A 21,655-nucleotide genomic window follows, 5' to 3' on the forward strand; every position below is an offset into this window, starting at 1 on the left:
AGATGCTGAGCATGGTCACTCATCCAACGACCGCGACCAATGTTGCTTAATTGATTTGTGACCTGTGCACTGTAAAGAGGTCCACCTGCCACCATATACTTATTGACTGATTGTGATAACAAGTCTTTTAACTGGATGGTGAAAAAGGCTTCACTGAAGCTGATTGGTCAACAAACATAGACGGAATATGCAGGACGTATCTCATGATGTTTTCATGAACTACCAAATTGATTGTAGAGTTTTAGAATGGCCTGAAAGCACCATTATATTGTATATACAGTGAAGTATATTTATTGTCAGTATGAAATACTGCAAATGTGACAGTTGTATTACAAATACAGGACAAATTTCTGTATTCAATTTCTGTAATTACTGTAAATCTTGAAATTATTTTTTTGCCAAATTAATACGAATGCTTGTGTGACCCTGACCCATAATGCGACCTCCCCCCCCACCCCACCCCACCCCACCCCACCCCGATCTCCAGTGGATTGATAAATATGTATATATATATCCTTACCTTAATCCAAATCAAACAGCAAATAGCACCGCTTGTTGTTGATTGTCATTTTGGAGACAAATGCCAAATTTAGTGAAACGAGCAAAGACCACTTGCATTTTTTGCATTTAATTCACTCTCGTGTTAATATCAAGATTTACAGTCTTGATTACATAAATACACATATATACATATGTATATCATGTGATCACTGCTAGTCTGGTTAGACTTGCAAAGGAGCACCACCTGTAGTAAGCAGATGGACACAACTTGACCAAGGTCCAAGGTAGTAAAAATACCGTATTCGACGTAATAAGCGCCCCGCTCTAATCAGCGCCCACAGCGATATTTGCTAATATATTGGCCAGTGAACAATCCTAATTAGCACCCCTTCCGATTGATCAAGGTACACAAGACATATTTATTCGCGTATAATACACACTCGTGTGTTATATGCACACTTAATTATGGGCAATTAAATTCTGGAAAAATATATCTGTCGTACATAAACAATTCAGGCTGTCAGCATAAACCACAGAATTTATCATTTAACTCGTTTCTTTCACTAAAATAATACTCTAATGAGAGCCCCCTATTTCTAATTTTGAGAGCGGCCTGGGCGCTTATTGCGTCGAATATGGTAGTTGAGAATACAACTGATGAGTTGTCTATTGTGTAACGTGTGAAAATGGTTCTCAGTATGAAATCTTCACTTCACTTCAATATTTTTACTCTGTTCCAGAGGTGCGTGTGCTCATAAACTCTGAGAATTGTTTTTGTGGTCTTCTATTTTCTTAGTGCTGTATCACTGTTGAATGCTTATATGATGGAAAATATAGACACCTAAAAGATGGGTGGGGGAGGGGGAGGATCTATAGGAAGAATTATTTCAATTCTTTGAATATCCTTCTGATAAAATTAAGTGAGTGAGTGAGTGAGTTGGGTTTAACGCTGCTTTTAACAGTATTCCAGTTATATCGCGGCCTGTCAGCTTAATGTGGGAGGAAAGCCCAAAGTGATGCAGGTCTCAGACGTTTACTACTTCGGTGAAACCCACGAGCACAGGTATGGTGCTGACAAACCTAGAAACACAATCGGGGCGAACCGGGATTCGAACTCACAATCATAGGTTTCTGGCATCCCCAAGGGACGCAACTCTGCACAGCGAATCGCGGCGCCTTAGACGACTGGGCCACCTGTGCCCCCGATAAAATTAAGCTTCAGCAAGAGGGTTTTATTCAACAGCAATGTGATTAAATCACTTCTTTTTACCCCATTTCGCGTCCATTCCCCTCTTAGTGAAGATATAAGGATACCCTCCTGCACTTTCATTTCAGCTCATCATTATTGAGGCTTCTAAATTATTGGTACGAGTAAGTAATGCATTCAGACAAGCATCCCTGAAATCTGTAACTTGAAAACATAATCGAAACCCAAAAATGGAAATAAAATGAAGAGAGGTGTTTCATACACCCTGGCATTTATGAGACATATCAGTATCAACAATCAAGCACTCTGTGATATTGAGTGAGTGAGTGAGTGAGTGAGTTGGGTTTTAACGCCGCTTTTAACAATATTCCCGTTGTATCACGGCATGTCAGCTTGTGAAAGCCGAAGTGATGCAGGCGAACCGGGATTCGAACTCACAATCATAGGTTTCTGGCGTGCCCAAGGGATGCAACTCTGCACAGCGAATCACGGCGCCTTTGACAACTTGGCCACGCGTGCCCCACTCTGTGATATTGTGACTATAGATCATATGTAATATTCTTGTAATATTGTTTGGAACATACACCAATTTTTGTTTCATATTTAACAATTATTCCAGGCGGATACTCTGGAAATCAGTGTAAACAACAATAGACGAACACCTTGATGTCAGCTACATCAGTGGGTAGACAGTCTAGTATACCAGCCTGTCGGACTTGTATAGCATCTCTTGTGGTTGCCTGGTCGAGTAATATTTTTTTAATCTGTCATCCAACAGTTGAAACAAATCCTGTGAGATCTGACCAGGTACCGACAATACGTACATGTCCTCCTCCCCCTTGTCACTGAAAGTGAAAGTGAATGACTGTAACTGATCGTAGGCCATTTATGTCCCCCATGTCAGCTTAATGTCATCTTCCCGAGGCAAGAGAGTTAACTGACTTTAAAAGTCCAGTTTCCATCCTTGCCAAACTAGGTTGGAATTACTGGACCTGATCGGAGTGCCACCAGTGGCTATTTCCAGTTTTATCCCTTTGAAAGCCTCTCCTATGGACCAATCAGATTCCACCTCTTGTACCACTTGCGTTTGCTTCACACAAAATGGTGGCGCCCGGTCAGGACGATCTGATCGATAATCAAGATATATATTGTGATAAAACGGGTCTTACATCGCGAAATGCATCAAATCACGTGAGCACCTTGATTAAAATCATGAAAAGATTTGGAAAATATCTACTGACAACAAGTTGGCAGTGCACATGCTTTGCAAATCCTGCAATCGCCCGAAATCTGCATGACAGTTAACGAACCGGGTTTCGATTTCGGTGCACGATTTTGATTGGACTATGCATAGACTCGTTAGTCCAGCCAAAATGTAACTCCATAATACCAGCCTAGTTCGGCAAGGGTGGAAACTGGACTTTTGTAGTCAGTTAACTCTCTTGCCTCGGGAAGATAGCTTAATGTGGGAGGAAAGGGATAAAGGTCTTGGCCACTATAATGAAAACCTGGAGTACAGCTATCCTTGTAATATACCAAGGCCAAGGATTATAATGAAGAGAAATCATGGCTTCGAGCCCACGATCATAGAATCCTGGATCACCAAGGGATGCAACCTCAACAATGTATTTCAGTGACTCAGCAACCCTAGTCCCAACATACCCGTGAACATGAATATAGAATACTTGGAGGTGTTTTCGGGTATTTTTGTAAATATTCTTCAAGTTCATTTCAAAACGATCCTGGCCCGTCACACATGACTAGTGTGGTTCCGAATACTGACAATCCTGTATACACAGGACTGCAAGTATACAATGTCTAAATGAAGCTGAGATTCAGAGTATAGTCCCAGACTGAAAAATCTCAAAATGGCATAAAACTTTGTGTCATAGTTTTGTGATTTGTTCATGCACTGGTTTCATCCTCCACGTGGGGGCACGGGTGGCCCAGTCGTCTAAGGCGCCGCGATTCGCTGTGCAGAGTTGCGTCCCTTGGGCACGCCAGAAACCTATGATTGTGGGTTCGAATCCCGGTTCGCCCCAATTATGTTTCTAGGTTTGTCAGCACCATACCCGTGCTCGTGGGTTTCACCGAAGTGGTAAACGTCTGAGACCTGCATCACTTCGGGCTTTCCTCCCACATTAAGCTGACACGCCGCGATATAACTGGAATATTGTTAAAAGCGGCGTTAAACCAAACTCACTCACTCACTCACTCACTCATCCTCCACGTCAATACAGAGTGTTCTGTTTGGCTAGAATATTTCTAACAATGATATAAAACCGTACTCACATTTTCATTACATTGTATTTTGGGAATAGATGAAAACTGAACACCATTGTTAATGACGAAAAGCACATTTATTACGTTTCAATGTTTCAGCCTACATTTCTAGCATTCTAGTGACATGCGATGCCTTTGTCGAGATAAATGCAAGTGAAAGCAAACCAAAAATAACATAATGACTGTGACATTTTATGGTGCTATATTTGCACAGTTTTGAGTAAAATGTCTGGAAACAAGTCCACACTTGGAAAACACATGGACCTTGGAGGTGTCAACCAGGGAGGTACAATGCATGTCTCCCATAAACTACCTGTCATTAATCCATTTATTCAAAAGTATCCAAGACATCATTAATTGTTGGTCTCCCTGTAGGATCAACTGCCAGCATTCTACCCACAATGCCTCTGACACTGTCCGACACTGTTGCTTTCACTGCAGTTTCAATCTCGTCATCACTGCACAGGGCCAGGGGTCGCTCCCCTCCTGTAGACTTGACCGCAGGACAAAGTGTTTTCTTTTCCAGTCGCATAGAAAACAATGCAAAAACCACCACACCGAGACTGAACACATCACCTGGACTTGAATACAGCCCCTCTTTGTACTCGGGAGCCCAAAATAAAGTCAGTCCACACGGTCCACTAACAAACGCATCGAGAGGCTGGTTTCCTGCGAAAGCGGTGGACAAAAGGTCCTTAGAGCAACTGCACTTGGATAAATTAAAGTCCGAGAGTTTGAACACTGGTTTGTTTCCATGTGACAGGGTTAGCAGAATATTTTGAGGTTTGACATTTCCGTGCACGACGTTGTGTTTGTGCAGATGCTGAAGGCCATGAGCGACGTCCTTCATTGCTCGTGTAATTGCAACGTCGTCCATTTTCTCGCTAACTGCAAAGTCATTCAGATTCCCAGGCTCACAAAAGTCAAGAACGACATATATGTTGTCGTTTTCGGTGAAGTGGTCAATAAATGTCACCAGATGCTCATGGCGCGGGAGATTTTCGTGAGCTTCTAATTCAGTGTCCACAGCTGAAGTGTCAGTAGACTTTTGAATTTGTATTTCTTTCAAAGCAAAAGGATCCCTAAAGTTTGTCACTTTGTGAGTTTTACCAAAAGCTCCATTACCAAGGGTTTCGAATATTCGATATTTCCCACCTATCTTCATTTTGAAGAAAACGTTTCTGCCAAGAACCCGGAAATAAAGTCTTAGCAGCTAGTTATGGGTTACCTCCCTTCATAGTCACTCGTACAGAATATTGAATCTGGATAATCGAAAATTTGAGATGGGGCACGTTTTGGGTTCGAATATTTTTGGGGATATTCAGGAAAATTATTTATTGCAAACACGTTTATAGTAACAACTTGAACTAATTATCAAAGTATAGGGAGGAGGAGACATATAGGTTTTTTATGAGTAAAAACACATTTTTATATGTGATAGTTCTATATCTCCAGAAAACAGTGAATATGGATGCATTGTTGCACACCTCGAGACCCGTGAAGATCCAGGTAAGAATAAGTCTTCAGTAACCCATGCTTGCGGTTAAAGGCGTCCATGCTTGTCGTAAGAGGCGACTGGTCGATAATGTCAGCGTATACCCAATTGTGTGGATCGATGATTACGATGTCAATCACAGGATTGTCTGGTCCAGACTCGGTTATTTACAGGCCGCCGTCATATAGCTGGAATATTGCTGAGTGCGGCGTAAAACAACAAACAAACAAACCAATCCTTCCTGTATATATACTCGTCAACCATACTCTGTAGATCACTTGCTTGATAACGGTGTTAGAACCTACACCGAAACGTCGCTCCTAATTGTAATAAAGAAGTTGTTCATCCCTATATCTTATCCTTACTTTCTGTATAAATAGGAAAAACAAACACTATTTTACATTTTACAAACTTTAACAACATTCACACGATATCCTACTATCAAACATAGATTCTAACATAATGTGAACAACGTTCAACTCACATCATACGGTACATGTAGATGGACTGCTGAGTACATTTACTGGTTTCTCTGTGGAAAGTGTGATTATTACAAGTTTGAAATGAATCTCCTTGTAGAGCGAATCAGTTATAGATGTCAGTCTTCATTATCCTGTTTAATGAAAAATACTCTTGTGAGAGAGTTTGGTTTTACGCCGCTTTTAGCAATATTCTAGCAATATCACGACGGGGGACACCAGAAATGGGCTTCACACATTGTACCCATGTGGGGAATCGAACCCGGGCCTTCGGCGTGACGAGCGAACGCTTTAACCACTAGGCTACCCCTGCACAGAACACCTATCAATGTAATCACCTTATTTCACAGGACATGCAAAGCACAACAATCAATGCATGGATACTTACCCGACAATAGAACAATCACTGACCCGTCTCCGCCCTTTGTCTAGATTATATAATGTGTTACACAGTCTAAACTCGGTGGCGGACGTGAAACCACAGTCGCTCTCAAGCAGTCAAAATGTCAAGTAGTTTTACTCAGCAATTCGAGGAAAAGAGGCAGTTCGAATTTTTGGAGATTGGCGTACTACTGCATATTCAGAAAACCAGAAACGTGCTTTTGAGGACCAAGATAAAAAGGTCCGTTATTGAAAATGAAGAGCTGTTTAACGTATGTAAGGGACAATAGAGGTAATTAATTACAACTGAAACAAATTCAATCATTGAAAATGGTCATGAATTGGATGCTTGTCATAAATGCCAGATCATACACAAGAAAACTGTGAATTCAATTTGTGAAAGGACTTATTCCAGAACTACACCCTGTCTGGTCTAAAATTGGAATTGATCTTATCGGCATTAAAGAAATAAGTCGTTCGTTATATTGCACAAATCTGTTAGAAGGATAAGATATCACAGTGAAATTTGTCCGAACAATATTTCAATATGCAATCATGACGTGATCTTGAAACAATTTTGTGGGATGAGATTTGAGACGAATAAAATATCCAGGTGAAAAGAAAACTGTCCTGAGGATACAGTATCCCTGGATAATTACAGATAGGGACACCATGTGACATATTGTGGTTACAGTTGGTAAATGAATGAATCACTGTGATGAATATAGATGTTTATATCTTTCATTTGGAGATAAATAGTAATGTTGGGTCTACTCAATGAGCATATATGTATCTAATGTAAAGACATAACTATTGTAATAGCGTAAATCTTGGCAGGTTGTAATATGTTGTGTGTGTCGCCGGATTTATTAGTTGCCAAGAGTTATCTCATAACGTGTGCCGCCGAAATCATTTATTGCTGCATTTATAGTATATAAAGTAACAGCGTTTGAATATTATATTGTGCCATGCTATGCAACGTAATGAAATGCGACTTCATGTCACGCCATTGTCGAGGGAAGACATTCTTTCTTCCTCGACACATCAATTCATGTTGATGTAATTTATATATTTTTACAGGTAATAAATCCTTTTATACCTCATCCGCACCGCCTCAGTTCCCTCGATTACATCGTTGGCAGAACCCGCGACATGTGGGTGGAAATCCACGCAAATATAACATTGTTACGTGCGAATGGGATGTGTATGTTGGTTGGATGGCTTGTTGTTTAACGCCGCACTCAACAATATTCCAGCTATATGACGGCGGTCTGTAAATAATCGAGTCTGGACCAGACAATCCAGTGATTGATATCATGAGCATCGATCCACGCAATTGGGATCGTGGACATCCATCAACCAAGTCAGCGAGCCTGACCACCCGATCCCCTTAGTCGCCTTTTACGACAAGCATTAGTCACCTTTTACGGCAAGCATGGGTTGCTGAAGACCTATTCTACCCCGGATGTATGGGATATGTAAGTGCTTGCAGTGACGTATGATCATGTGATAACATGTATGTGTATTTACTGAACAGATCCTTGCAGAACTGCATAAGTGACTGTTGTAAACCAAGGTCTACACATCTGGTAGGCGTTTCATATTACATGTAGACATGTTTGTGTTTTAATGTGCATATATTGACCAGTGATCCCATGGAGGTCATGATAGAAGTTGTACATCCATTCTATATATAGAATTAAATGTGCAGAATTGCGTCACTTGGGCACGCCAGAAACCCGTGATCATGATCTCGTTCTTTGACGATTCGGGGGAAAGACTTCCGCCCGTATCCCCCTCAAAATATGTATAATCATAAAAGGATTTAGCGGCAATACATTCATATATAACTTTGGAAGGGGATACGGGCGGAAGTCTTTCCCCCCCCCCCACCCCCCCACCCCCCCCCCCCACCCCCCCCCCCCACCCCCCCCCCCCCCCCCCCCCCCCCACCCCCCCCGACTCATCAAAGAACGAGATGCACGGACCAAAGGCCAGGGAAGGGAGTGCGAGTCACGCAGTGCTTTCACAGGAACATGGAGTTAATTCTTGCTTATCTTTTTAAATACGGTTGTCAAGACAATATTGTTTAAATACCTTAAGTGCTAAGATTCTTTGAATGTTATACATGGTTTAAATCGGTTAGACCACTCGAGTTCCGATGTTCAATGTTTAAAATGGTCAGTTAAACACCGCGAGGGCACATTAGCCAAACAAAGTATTTGTACGCCTGTGCAAGTTATTAGATTCGTGCCTTATTCGTTCTCGTATTGATTATCTGCGGAGCGGTACTATTTATTAGGTAACTTCGATGTGAAAACTTTATATGATCTTCATCGTTTCCCTATTCATATTCTTAATGTGAATGCCCAGCAAAACAACCCTAAACGAACCTCTATATCACATCAAGGGACGTCACTCTATCCAGGGGAAGCAACTCTACGCATTCCGAACCGCATTTCCATGTGACTTTCATCAGATCTGTCAAGTGTCCTCACGCAATGGAAATGTTAGCCTCGCGAGTCTTGTGCGGAAGATGCTTCCAGCCATTGTCCAAGAGCTGCTCATTTTTCAAGTCTATGACAAATTCTTGTCCGACATGCCCACCCATGAGAACGGGTCTTGTGTCGGTAAGGCGACCAATGTTGAAGTTCCGTACAAACTCACTCGAGCACCTATTTTCGTCCTTGAGGAAGGATGGTTTTTGGTTGTTGCATAATCCTAACAACTGCTTCTTTGGTTGGCATATATTTACATGTTCTCTCATTGGTAGCAATATTCGAATGCCTTATTCGTTGCGTCAAAAGCCTTGCGTCCTGTCGGGTTTTGCGTGACATTTCTGAAGTTGTTGTAGCGCATGTAAAATATAACCTAGGCTGTCTGTGAACTCTTCACGAAAATAATTGGTGGCCATGAAGCAAGTCATAGGTCCATGTAGACGAACGCAGACGAGTTGAGAATATTCCGTTCATTCCTCCTCGGCCTTTGGCCTCTTCTGCGAATTTATTATAGTTCCATGGTCCTGTGAGCAAATGTATTTCAAGTTATGACCTGCTGGGATGACACTTCAGTGTTGCACCGGTGCTGGCACTGATCACAACATAGAAGTCATGTTTTCTCTTTCTTACTTCTTTCCTGCATATATAATCGTAGGATATGCCAGTTCTGACAGATATCTCTTACTGAGATAGATTTGGAAGCTCGAACAATAGGACAGTAATCAAAATAAGCGCTTGCTCATAGGCCTGTGGCAGGGAAATATAGTGTCAGGCCGGTAGTTTTAAATTTGTATGGGTCATTAAGCCTGTAGTAAAGTAACATGTCCATTTATGTGTCACATAAGCTGCAGGGTATTTTTAAACAAGGGCCTGAAGAGCTTGTCAGGGCCCGCAGCTTCTAAAGTACGTGGGTCCTGACCGCAGCCAGATGATGTTTTAAAACAACCAATAATCCCCTCCACTCATCATCACTTCTGAATGATCCTGTTGTCCAGCTAAACTACTCATTAAACTGAAATACACAGACAAATCAAATCCTGGAGTATCAAATACGCAACAAAAACTATAAACACGCAATTAGATAAAATCATTGCGTATGTTACAACTGTTAGATAAACTGATTGCATATCAGCCGATTGCGAAATTCACTTTCCAACAGCAACATTTGGGAAAAGATTGCGCGACAAACAATTTGATAGATGCTAATTGAAAAGCACATAGTGCCTCAACATGTACATGTTGTATGATACAACTTGTATCTAAACCGATTGAACAGTCGCTGATTGGTGATTAAAAAACATAGCTCTTTTCTTACAATGCTAGTTTTTACAAACAAAAATGGCTTCCCGGAGTGGGAGCCTCAAGCAGACTGGGATGGGTATACTTCTTTTCAGATATTTTTAATTTTACAAGGATTGTTACCAAAAGGGTTTTAAGTTAAAATACCCAATCTTAAGGTCGGTAAAAAAAATGTGAATACCCCTGGGTGATATACCCAAATAACTAGAGCTCTAAATGATGCTACACTGAAATAACTTAGAAAATTCCTGTTGAGATGGTTCATTTTTTAAATGGGGGCTCAAGTGTCCCAAGACACTGTAATTTGATGTGTAGAGTTGCATCCCTTAGCCATTCCAGATTCTGCTGACCCAATGAGTAAGACATCATGTCTGTTACCATGGTTACAGAACATTACAGGCAAAACAATGTCTGGCAGTAATGTATTTCACAAAACAGACTGTCAAATTCTGAACAGTGAACAGTTTTATTCATTTTGGCTTCAGTATGGACTTGTTAAAACTATAACTAGCATTCTATAGAAACATGCAATGTATCTACAAATGGTGTTGTTTTTTTTAAATATTTTGATATGCCAGATGGCAACAAATTGTCAGATATGTTGCAAATATGTCAACTTGAAAATCTGAAACTGCCTCAAGGCACTAGTCCTATAGTCCTTGCCAAACTACCCAATGGTAAAGATATCATAAGGACTAGTAGCAAATTGCCATTTGTAAGGGTTTTGCTATATGTTATCATTATAAGGACTAGTGGACGAAAACTGTTAGTTTCTAACGCTGCTGCCTGTCACATTGTGAGGTATTGACTTGCATCCTTTTTTTACAGGGACACAGACTGATCAGATTCATTTAATTTTGGTCCTTTTGAGGGCCATACTGCAAACAAGTTTCTCCAAAGTTCTCAGCATCAATGGATTTTTAGTTTTCTCCCTACAAGTTGATACACCTTGACAGAACAGCAATATTGTTCAAATTGTTTTGAATACAGTAAAATATGGTTACAACAAGCACTGATATGATGTACTTATAGCTATAAATGTTTTCATTCATGCTACATATCTAAACACCGTTCCTTGTACATTGTTTTCAGTTTCGACCAAGATTTTCCGCCATGTCCACATTGAGCATCCCCAGTCGCCAAATGTCCGTCCTCATTCCACAAACAACACATCTCACCAGAAGCTCATCACAAGCTGCCTGGCACCGGCTAATGTCTTCAGGAACACCGAAAGCTGCCCCTAAGAAAAAGCAGGGGGTCAGTATCAGGTTAAACCAAATGAATCACATGCATCCTTGATCAACCAGTGCTCCTCTGTACTGTTATTATAAAAACACTTGACCCATTTGCCACCATAGCTTCGTTTCTGAAGGGGTGGTCGGGTAGCCTAGTGGTTAAAGCGTTCACTTGTCACACCGAAGACCTGGGTTCGATTCCTGACACTTACCACAGTTTCTCACCCATATGAACTGTAAATCAATGACCAATCAAATTGAATCATCTGAACACGATTTCGATATTGATCAACATTCAAAATCCGGTCTCATATGTGCAAGCCCATATGTGTAATCAAATATAAAAACTGCATAGAGCTAGTGAGACGGAGTGAGTGAGTGAGTGAGTGAGTGAGTATGGTTTTACGCCGCTTTTAGCAATATTCCAGCAATATCACAGCGGGGGGGCACCAGAAATGGGCTTCACACATTGTACCCGGGTCTTCGGCATGACGAGGGAACGCTTAAACCACTAGGCTACCCGACCGCCCCTAGTGAGACGGAACTCATGCTATGAGTCATTCCCAGTTTATTTGATCACCACTTGCTTGATTTATGGAAGAAGAGAGTAATTTGATTGGAGGCTATTTTTAGTGTTTCTTTGAAACGGGGCATCAGTGGCGAAGGGGTCTGGGACATTTATCAGAATGGATCTGGTTGGTTGGTTTGTTGTTTTACGCCACACTCAGCAATATTCCAATTATATGACAGTGGTCTGTAAATAATCGAGTCTGGACCAGACATTCCAGTGATTGACATCATGAACATCGATCCGTGCAATAAGGATCGATGACATGCATCAACCAAGTCAGCGAGGCTGACCACCCGATCCCGTTAGTCGCCTCTGACAACAAGCATAGTCACCTTTCATGGCAAGCATGGGTTGCTGAAGACCTATTCTAACCCGGATCTTCACAGGTCTTATCATAATGGAATGGAGATACACTGTATAATCAAAGATGTTTTACAAGTTGATGCATGATGATTTGCACCTCAGCAGAAACACTTGTGGGCAGATAAGCTTATAACATCTTGAACTGCACAGTATTGCTGGTGTACAAGGCCAAACCTTCTGGCCAGTTCTTCCAATGTATTGCAAATGTTGAGTGTGTCCAGGTGTATTGGGTAAACAAAATATAACAAGATTTGTTATTATTTGTATCATTTAACCTAAACTCTACACAGAAATTTATTCGCAAGTGGTTTCCCTTCAAAATTTATTTACAAAATGGCAGAAACGCAGAAGTGATTTGTTTTCTCGCATTATCTCCCCTGTATCCAAGACAACAAAATGGTGGCACCTGACCATGCTGAGTAATATTTACTTGTCTTCAGTGTGTAGAAAATATGCATGTTAATCACTTCAGCTCCCAATATACCGCATTATGTATTGCAATACGGATACCTGTATCTCAATATATTGCAATACAGTCTTTTGGCAATACCTAGCCCGTATATCTTCGCACTATGGCTTCCAAATTGTACTCTGGAATGGCGTCAAGCTGGCCATTGTGATGTTCCTCCAGATGAGACAATCCTGTGGGAATTCCTGGTCAGAATAGGTCCCAGAAACCTATGCTGGTGGTGAGGAGTGTCCAAATGTATCAGGTGTTCAGGGTTGGGGACTTTATTGATTGCGTGTCATCGTCCCCCGATGGCGTGGATTGTTGTCACAATATCGATCACTGGATTGTCAGACTCAATTAATTACAGGACACCATCATATAGCTGGAATATGTCAGCGGTGTTAAACAACAAACTGGTAAACAAATAATATCAGACAAATTATCAACCTCACCTACCTTCACAATCTTTAATGGACCGCTCCACTACAGTAATGTATGCATAACTGTATGATATGTCCTGTTCCAGCCTGTGTCATGGAAGGGTCTACTGATAGCTGCAGGGTTGGGAGGTGTCATGTTGCTGGGAGTACAGTATGTGAAGAGAGAGAAGGAACTGGGTAGGTTGACCAAGAACTTTCCATTCCCCATTGTTAAAATGACCAAAGTGCAGTCGGGTAGTTTTGTGGTTAAAGCGTTCGCTCATCACACCGAAGGCCTGGGTTCAATCCCATACGTGGGGGTACTTGGTCGGCTTGGAGTCTGTGTCTGTGTTAACACTATGAAACTGGTACAAGTCTTGGCAAGTACAAGCATACACACACACAAGCATACACGCACACAAGCATACACGCACACAAGCATACACGCACACACGCTCACAAGCATACACGCTCACAAGCATACACGCACACAAGCATACATGTTCACAAGCATACACACACACAAGCACACAAGCATACACGCACACAAGCATACACGCACACAAGCATACACGCTCACAAGCATACACGCTCACAAGCATACACACGCACAAGCATACACACGCGCATACACTCACACACACACACATCACTATGTGAGTTAAATATTCTTATACACAATGTTAATTTTCATTTCTTTACATTTTGCCTCACCTGTGTGAGCTGGCTGAGTGTGCAACATTTCTGCCCCTTTGGTGTGGAATGAATTGTGCACATTCACCACTGGTCAGAAAAAATGCCAAAAGCAACTGCAACTGCAACTGCAATATTCCAGCAACATCACTGCTGGGGACCAGAAATGGGCTTCACACATTGTACCCGTGCAGGGAATTGTACCCAGGCCTTCGGTGTGACGAGCGAAGGCTTATTCACTAGGTTACCCCACTGTGGGGAATCAAACCCCGGTATTTGGTATGATGAGTGAACGCTTTAACCACTAGATAACCCCACCGCCCCTGATCCAGAATACAAACATGAGAGCTTGAAAACTCTTGACTGAGGAGCAAAACAACATTCATTCACTTCTGTTGTTTTCTTAGCATTTAATATCTGCTGATCAATTAACATGATTAATGGGTTTGAAATCCAAGATTTGTATCTGCTGTGCAGAGTTGACTCCCTTATCCATGCCAGGATCTGCTGCTCACTGATCGAAATTCTAGATTTGTCTTATTATGGTCCTCAGTAGAATTGTATGGCTAGGGCAAAACACAAAGCCAAGATCCAATGCGTAAATATCATGATACAGAAAGAATGACACAAGCTGATCACAGAAGTTTATTGAAACACATTTTTTGGTGATAAAGACAGAAATATTATGCTTACATTGAAATCTCCTGTGTACAGCCGTAATCATGGTAATGTATGTAACATTCTGATGACCGTCTAACATATTGTTATGTACCGTATTCGATGTAATAAGCGTCCTGGGCGCTCTCAAAATTAGAAACAGGGGGCTCTTCTTAGAATATTATTTTGGTGAAAAAAACAGAGTTGGAAGATAAATTTCGTGGTTTATGCTGACAGCCTGAAATGTTTATGTACGACAGATATATTTTTCCAGAATTTAATTCCCCATAATTAACGGTGCATATAACACGCGGGTGCGTATTATACGCGAATAAATAAGTCTTGTGTACATTGATCAATTGGAAGGGGTGCTAATTGGGATTGTTCACTCGCCAATATATTAGCAAATATCGCAGTGGGCGCTTATTAGAGCGGGGGTTATTACGTCGAATACGGTATTATGTCTCATCAATGTACCAGTGAATCATCCCACCTACAGTATAAGTCCAAGTAACCCATTTGTAGTGGTCCCGATGAAAACATCGTATGTTTTCATGCGATGATACGATACAGGAGAACATTTTTCCTGTATCCATAACAAACGCTATACTTGCTATTTTAAAAAAAGCCACTACAAACATGTGTCAACAGCTTGCCTTTCCCTTTGGACCTGCTCTGAACTTTTTATAGTCAAGGAGTTTCCATTAGATTTGTCGAAAATATGCATATCGTGATACAGATCGTATCATGACCTTTGTATCGTGATACTATTGTTTCATGACCTTCCTTTATCGTTTCACGCCTTGTGGTCATATGCACAGGTCACGAATCAGGTGAAGATTGGTGACCACATTCAGTCCTGCCCCACACAGAATCACATGTCAGGGCACGGTTGGACCAGTCATCTAAGGCGCCGCAATTCACTGTGCAGAGTTGCATCCCTTGGGCACGCCAGAAACCTATGATAGTGGGGTCGAATCCCGGTTCGCCCCGATTATGTTTCTAGGTTTGTCAGCACCATACCCGTGCTCGCGGGTTTCACCGAAGTGGTAAACGTCTGAGACCTGCATCACTTCGGGCTTTCCTCCCACATTAAGCTGACACGCCGCGATATGACTGGAATACTGTTTAAAGTGGCGTTAAACCAAACTCACTCACTCAGAATCACATGTGGTATCTTCAGGAAAATGACCTTGTTCAAAATGGGCCTGACCTGTCCAGGCGGATGAGATGGTGGTGTGAATGCAAAATTGCTAATACCGCAATTGATGTAATAAGCACCCAGGGCGTTCTCTAAATTAGAAATAGGGGGGGCTCTTATTAGAAAAATATTTTGGTGGAAAAAGCTGTGCGTATTATACGTGAATAAATAAGTCTTGTTTACATTGATCAATCGGAAGGGGATTGGATTGTTCTCAAGCCAATATATTAGCATATATCGCCATGGGTATTTATTACGTCAAATACGGTATGCATTTTACTTGATAGCAATTTTGACAATACCAGATGGCTTGGATCGCTGCTCATCCTATCGACCACTGGTTTGCTTGGCTTGGACAGGCTTCTGTTATGAAAATATATTGCAAGTGATTTCGTGGCATTAACCAGAATGTTTTTCAGCTTCGGGCCACGCCTACTGACATATGACTGATACTGTGTAATAATAGAAGGGTCTGGGCTCGTGTTATTGTGCTGAATAATGTCACCAATTTCATACTGTGACAGTCGCTATATGGCTGAAATAATGCCGATGTAACATTCAATTTTAACTCACTCACTCATACTGTATTTATACTGTATATATATTTATTAATATTTATTAATAGGAAATGATTTCGATATGTTTTTGCTTTCATGTAGTTATCCCCAGGTTTTTACGTTTATATGTTCATGAACACCAATATTAAAGTTTTTAAACAGCCTGAAAGTTACAGATTACATGGTAAATTGAAACTCACTGTTCCAGAAATCGCAAAGGAGCGCAGCAGGTCCCTGGGTAAAGCTTCTCTGGGTGGGCCATGGCAACTGGTAGACCACAATGGTCAAGTCAAGTCCAGCAAGGACTTTCACGGTCAGTGGGTGCTGCTGTACTTCGGTTTCACCCACTGCCCAGACATCTGCCCTGACGAGATCGAGAAGATGATCAAAGTCGTGGACTTGATAGGTGAGAGAAACTGTTGACTATTTTTTTTTTTTTTTTTTTTTTTCTTTAACTATTTTTATTTCATTTTTCTGATTGTGGCTTTAAGCACAAATTGATTGATCTGTACAGCGAAATGTGAAATTTCTTTGGGTACGCATCATTCACTCAATGAGTTGTAGCTTTGCTCTATCAGTAAGTAAAATGTGTTTGTCATAATTTGGGAACAGTGTGATTACTTTGTAACTTTCATTGCCATTGTAGATGCAACACCTTCCAAGCCGAACCTTCAACCCCTCTTCATCACAGTTGACCCCGAGCGTGACACAGTGAAGGCAATCCGGGAATACTGCCTAGGTGGGTAATAACATTCTGTAAGTAGTAGGCCGCCTCCGTGGCCTAGAGGTAGAGCATCCGCCCGGAGAGCGGAAGGTCCGGGCTTCGATCCCCGGCAGCGCCATACCAAAAGACGTTAAAAGATGGTACTTGTTGTTACCCTGTCTGGCGCTCAGCATTAAGGGCCTTAAACAAGGACAGGTCGGCTCGGAGTCAGTATACTGTGTCTGAGTGGGGTATTCATGTTAATCTGCGGCATGGTATCTCAGTGAGCTAGCACTATAAATCGGCATCAGTTCGGACTAGTACAAGCAGCCGCACAAACACACACACACACGTACATGCACGTCCTATATAAGTGCAATAATCTTGGACGCGACGTTAAACCCCATTTCACCTCACCTGTAAGTAGTAGATGGGGATTCCTGGTTAGAATAGGCCCCCATCAACCTTGGCTGGTCACAAGAAGCGACTCAAATGATGATTTCAACAAAGTGCTATAATCATGATTTGTCCAGAATCATCATTATCAAACTCTTATTTTCTGTAAAATATGCCCATGTCAAAACATTTCTCCAATGAAGATTGTCCATTAGAGAGAAACAATCAGCAATATTTGAACCAAGTGAAAACCAGTATTTTATCATCTTCCTGAGGCAAGGGAGTTAACTGGGCTGGAATTCCTGGGCTCAATTGTAGTGCCACCATTGGTTATTACGAGTTGTGTCCCTTCTAAGCCTCTCCCATGGACCAATCAGATTCGACCTCTCGTATCACTTGCATTTGTTTCAAACAAAATGGCGGCGCCCAGTCAAAACGATCTGATCGATAATCAAGATATAAATTGTGATAAAACGGGTCTTACATCTCGAAGTGCATCAAATCACGTGAGCACCTTGATTAAAAACATGAAAAGACTTGGAAAATATCTGTTGACAACGAGTTGTCGGTACACATGCTTTGCAAATCCTGTAATCGACCTAAATCTGCACAACAGTTTACTGACCAGATTTCGATTTTGTTGCGCGATTTTTATTGGACTATGCATAGACTCGTTAGTCTAGCCTAAACATACCTCCATAATACCAGCCTAGTTCGGCAAGGGTGGAAAGTGGACTTTTATAGTCAGTTAACTCCCTTGCCTCGGGAAGATGTCGTTATTGCTACTTCTATTCTTTTTAAACCCCCAGCTTATGATGTGGGGGGAATATAGTCAACACTTCATCTGTCTGTCCCTCTGTCAGTCATCATTTTGTTTCCGGAGCACAACTCGAAAAATGTTCCATATTTGTTAACAAAAATTGGAAGATATATCAAACATATCCTGAAGTGGTGCCCTTTGCTATTTACAGACTTTTGGCAATTTTATTGTTTTCGATTTCCATGCAAACAATATTCTATATCTTTGATACTAGAAGATTTAACAAACCAGGCATGCCTTTATGAAATGATTTTGTCTCAAAACAATCTATTGAACAAGTATTAGAAAAAATTTGATTTGAACCAAATATTCAATGAATAAAGATTTTAACTGCGAATACATCAGCATCTGTTTACTATACAAATGGAGCATTTTTTTTATTTTTTATGTTAGAAGGGGATGTAGATGGGGGATCCAGTATCTCCCTACATCTACCTATTTGTAGTCGAGCAGGGCAATTTATACTTCGAATACGGTACTTGATGACATACGTATTGTTTCACTTCAGAATTTTCCCCAAAACTGCTTGGGCTGACTGGAAGTAGAGAGCAGGTGGACCAGGCGACGCGGGCATATCGGGTGTACTACAGTTCCGGGCCTCGTGATGAGGACAATGATTATATCGTAAGTTACTGGGTGGAGGTCTCATCTCAAGACCACAAAATGCATATCGAGGTGCTTTTCAAAACATTTCCTTAATAAAGGTAAATAAGGTTTTAACAAGGAAACGACAAAATTCGTACAAATGGAATTACTCCCATAAAGTTGCTTTGATCTGTAAAAAAAATCTTTATAAGTAAACAGTGCACTTTTTTACTGTAGGATTTTGTTGTATAAGCGACTGGTTTTTTTTGCGTCCCCTGCACAACTGATAAACTGGCTGCAATACATACTCAAGTGGGGGCGGTCGGGTAACCTAGTGGTTTAAGCGTTCGCTCATCACGCTAAAGACCCGGGTTCAATTCCCGACATGGGTACAATGTGTGAAGCCCATTTCTGGTGTCCCCCACTGTGATATTGCTGGAATATTGCTAAAAGTTGCGTAACACTCACTCACTCACATACTTAAGTGGAAAAGTAGAACAAACTGACATTAAATTGTGACTGTCCTGGGCAAAGTACATTTACACTTCAATATTGCCGTAATAATCATCTCATAATGATTACCATGTTAAAGTAATCTTGATCATTTTCCAAACTAACTGATTTTGTACCCGGCCAAAACATATTCATCTTCCCACTTTTGTCCTATTTTGGCATAATTACAAAACATCAACACATTTTCTACATTCTAAGTTGGCCAATCAAATCCCTCACTCCATGCAGATTGAAAATTAAAAATTTTTCTTGGTATGCTTAAAATTCTAGTGCAATTTGTGCTGGATGTTTCAGGTTGACCACACCATCATCATGTACCTGGTTAACCCTGACGGAGACTTCGTCGACTACTACGGCCAGAACAAGAAGTTTGACGAGATTTCAACTAGTATCAAATTGCATATGGAGAAATTTTCTTATCTGAAAAATTAGACCATACACTGAAATATTTGAAATACTGTAGCTGCTTTCCATATCTGATATACTTCGAAGCATTTTATCTCAATTGTCTTTTTCTCAATTTTTGTGACCATGGAGCAGTTTTGACTTAACGTATTTGACGTAATAAGCGCCTAGGACGCTCTCAAATTTAGAAATAGGGGGCTCTTATTAGAATATAATTTTGGTGAGAAAAAAAAGTTGAAAGATTGTAAATTTCGTAGTTTATGCTGACAGCCTGAAATGATACAAAAGAAAAGTATGTGCGTATCATACACGACAGATATATTTTCCAGAATTTAATTGCCCATAATTAAGGGTGCATATAACACACGAGTGCGTATTATACATGAATGAATAAGTCTTGTGTACATTGATCAATTGGAAGGGGTGCTAATTGGGATTGTTCACTTGCTGATATGTTAACAAATATCGCCGTGGGCACTTATTTGAGCGGGGCGCTTATATATTTGATAGCAAAGACACTTGGGTGAATATTGCCGTGGGCGCTTATTACGTCAAATACGGTAATACACCTTCACCTTTGCTGATATGATTCTCAATGTCACTACACTGGGGCGATGTTGTAGCTCTGTGGTTAAAGCATTAGCTCATCCAGGGTACCATGAGGCTGGCCCATTCATGGTATTCAAAAGTAGCTGAAATATTGCTAAAAGTATCATAAAACACAATTCACTCACAAGCTGATGGAGGTTTTGATCTTGTTTAGGTACGGAAGCTGTATGACTGTTGTTTTGTTGCATAGGAATCTTTGGCCTCCCCAATAGAGTGTGGCTGTTTTAACATTGCGGGAGACCCACACCATGCGTCACTCTTTCCAGATTCGGGATAGAGTAGGATTATTTGGTACAGACCGCTGTGGCGTTAAACATACTTTCTAAGTTATCTAGACAAGACAATTATGGTTCACAAGTTTTCCATCAATACTGGCAAGATAAATTCATTGTAGATGTATCACGATGGGTACATGCATCTGTATTCAATAAATTGTGTGTGTAATTGTTGCTGTGTTGTTCTGTTTCTGGAGTCCGGAAGGAGGAAGAAAACCTGTTGACGATCCAGTTGTACAATCAGGCAAACAGAACACGAGTATAAATAATTTGAATATTTTAATATCACATAATATCACATCATTTGTTTTTGCTAGCTTTTGCGGGTCTTTCATGATCTTATGGCATTATCAGATCCACCACTCACTCGGGTTTTTAGTTTTCTCAACCAAGTCATGTATATGGGCAACATCCAAACACATTTGGTTTTTTTGCTAGCTGTTAATTGCTTTTGCGGGTCTTTCATGATCATGATGATCTTGTGGCATTATCGGATCCACCACTCACTCGTGTTTTTAGTTTTCTCAACCAAGTCATGTATATTGGCAACATCCAAACTCATCACTGGTTTAGAAAAACTATGTTGCCAGTTTTTCCATGGACCATCCACCAAAATATAACTTCATGATACATTTACACATCTCAATTTAAAGAAACTTATCAGTCAAAACCAGTTTCTAATATACATGATCTGTCTGTCTACTTACTTGCACAGTTCTTCTGATGAATTAATAATCATTTCATTTTTCTCTTGGATGAATTACTAAAGAGACAAGTGTCTGTAGTCATTAAAATGAAGTATTCGGAGAAAGTTATCGATGAAGGGAAATTTACTGATTCAGGTTCTGTGAATGTAAAGATTTCATAGTCACTCTACAATACAGAACCAATCTCTTCCAAATGAGTGAGTGAGTTGGGTTTAACGCTGCTTTTAACAGTATTCCAGTTATATCGCGGCATGTCAACTTAATGTGGGAGGAAAGCCAGAAGTGATGCAGGTATTAGACGTTTACCACTTCGGTGAAACCCACGAGCACGGGTATGGTGCTGACAAACCTA

The 21,655-nt window shown here is 40.9% G+C and overlaps 2 protein-coding genes across 2 annotated transcripts; one reads left to right on the forward strand and one right to left on the reverse strand.

Annotated features, from left to right (window-relative positions):
- Positions 1-4,319: 4,319 nt before the first annotated feature.
- LOC124144916 (serine/threonine-protein kinase PDIK1L-like) lies at positions 4,320-5,156 on the reverse strand. Its single transcript, XM_046514537.2, has one exon. It carries the CDS (start codon positions 5,154-5,156, stop codon positions 4,320-4,322), a length of 837 nt encoding a protein of 278 aa, XP_046370493.2.
- Positions 5,157-8,772: 3,616 nt separating this feature from the next.
- On the forward strand, positions 8,773-19,974 carry LOC124144915 (protein SCO1 homolog, mitochondrial-like). The gene is made up of 7 exons (XM_048385186.1): positions 8,773-8,976; positions 11,236-11,400; positions 13,290-13,380; positions 16,499-16,696; positions 16,937-17,029; positions 18,718-18,833; positions 19,602-19,974. Exons 1-7 carry the CDS (start codon positions 8,848-8,850, stop codon positions 19,737-19,739), a joined length of 930 nt encoding a protein of 309 aa, XP_048241143.1. The 5' UTR covers positions 8,773-8,847; the 3' UTR covers positions 19,740-19,974.
- The last annotated feature ends 1,681 nt before the right edge of the window (positions 19,975-21,655 follow it).

This window comes from Haliotis rufescens, unplaced genomic scaffold (assembly GCF_023055435.1).
Source record: "Haliotis rufescens isolate VD_foot unplaced genomic scaffold, xgHalRufe1.0.p SCAF_55, whole genome shotgun sequence".
NCBI lineage: Eukaryota > Metazoa > Mollusca > Gastropoda > Lepetellida > Haliotidae > Haliotis > Haliotis rufescens.

What these genes read in the sequence shown, in the direction of transcription:
- LOC124144915 (XM_048385186.1), top strand. Translation starts at nt 8,848, where the DNA reads ATGGAAATGTTAGCCTCGCGAGTCTTGTGCGGAAGATGCTTCCAGCCA. An exon ending in CCCCTAAGAAAAAGCAGGGG is followed by an intron (nt 11,401 to 13,289) that starts GTCAGTATCAGG and finishes GTCCTGTTCCAG; the next exon opens with CCTGTGTCATGGAAGGGTCT. An exon ending in CAAAGTCGTGGACTTGATAG is followed by an intron (nt 16,697 to 16,936) that starts GTGAGAGAAACT and finishes TTGCCATTGTAG; the next exon opens with ATGCAACACCTTCCAAGCCG.
- LOC124144916 (XM_046514537.2), bottom strand. Translation starts at nt 5,156, where the DNA reads ATGAAGATAGGTGGGAAATATCGAATATTCGAAACCCTTGGTAATGGA.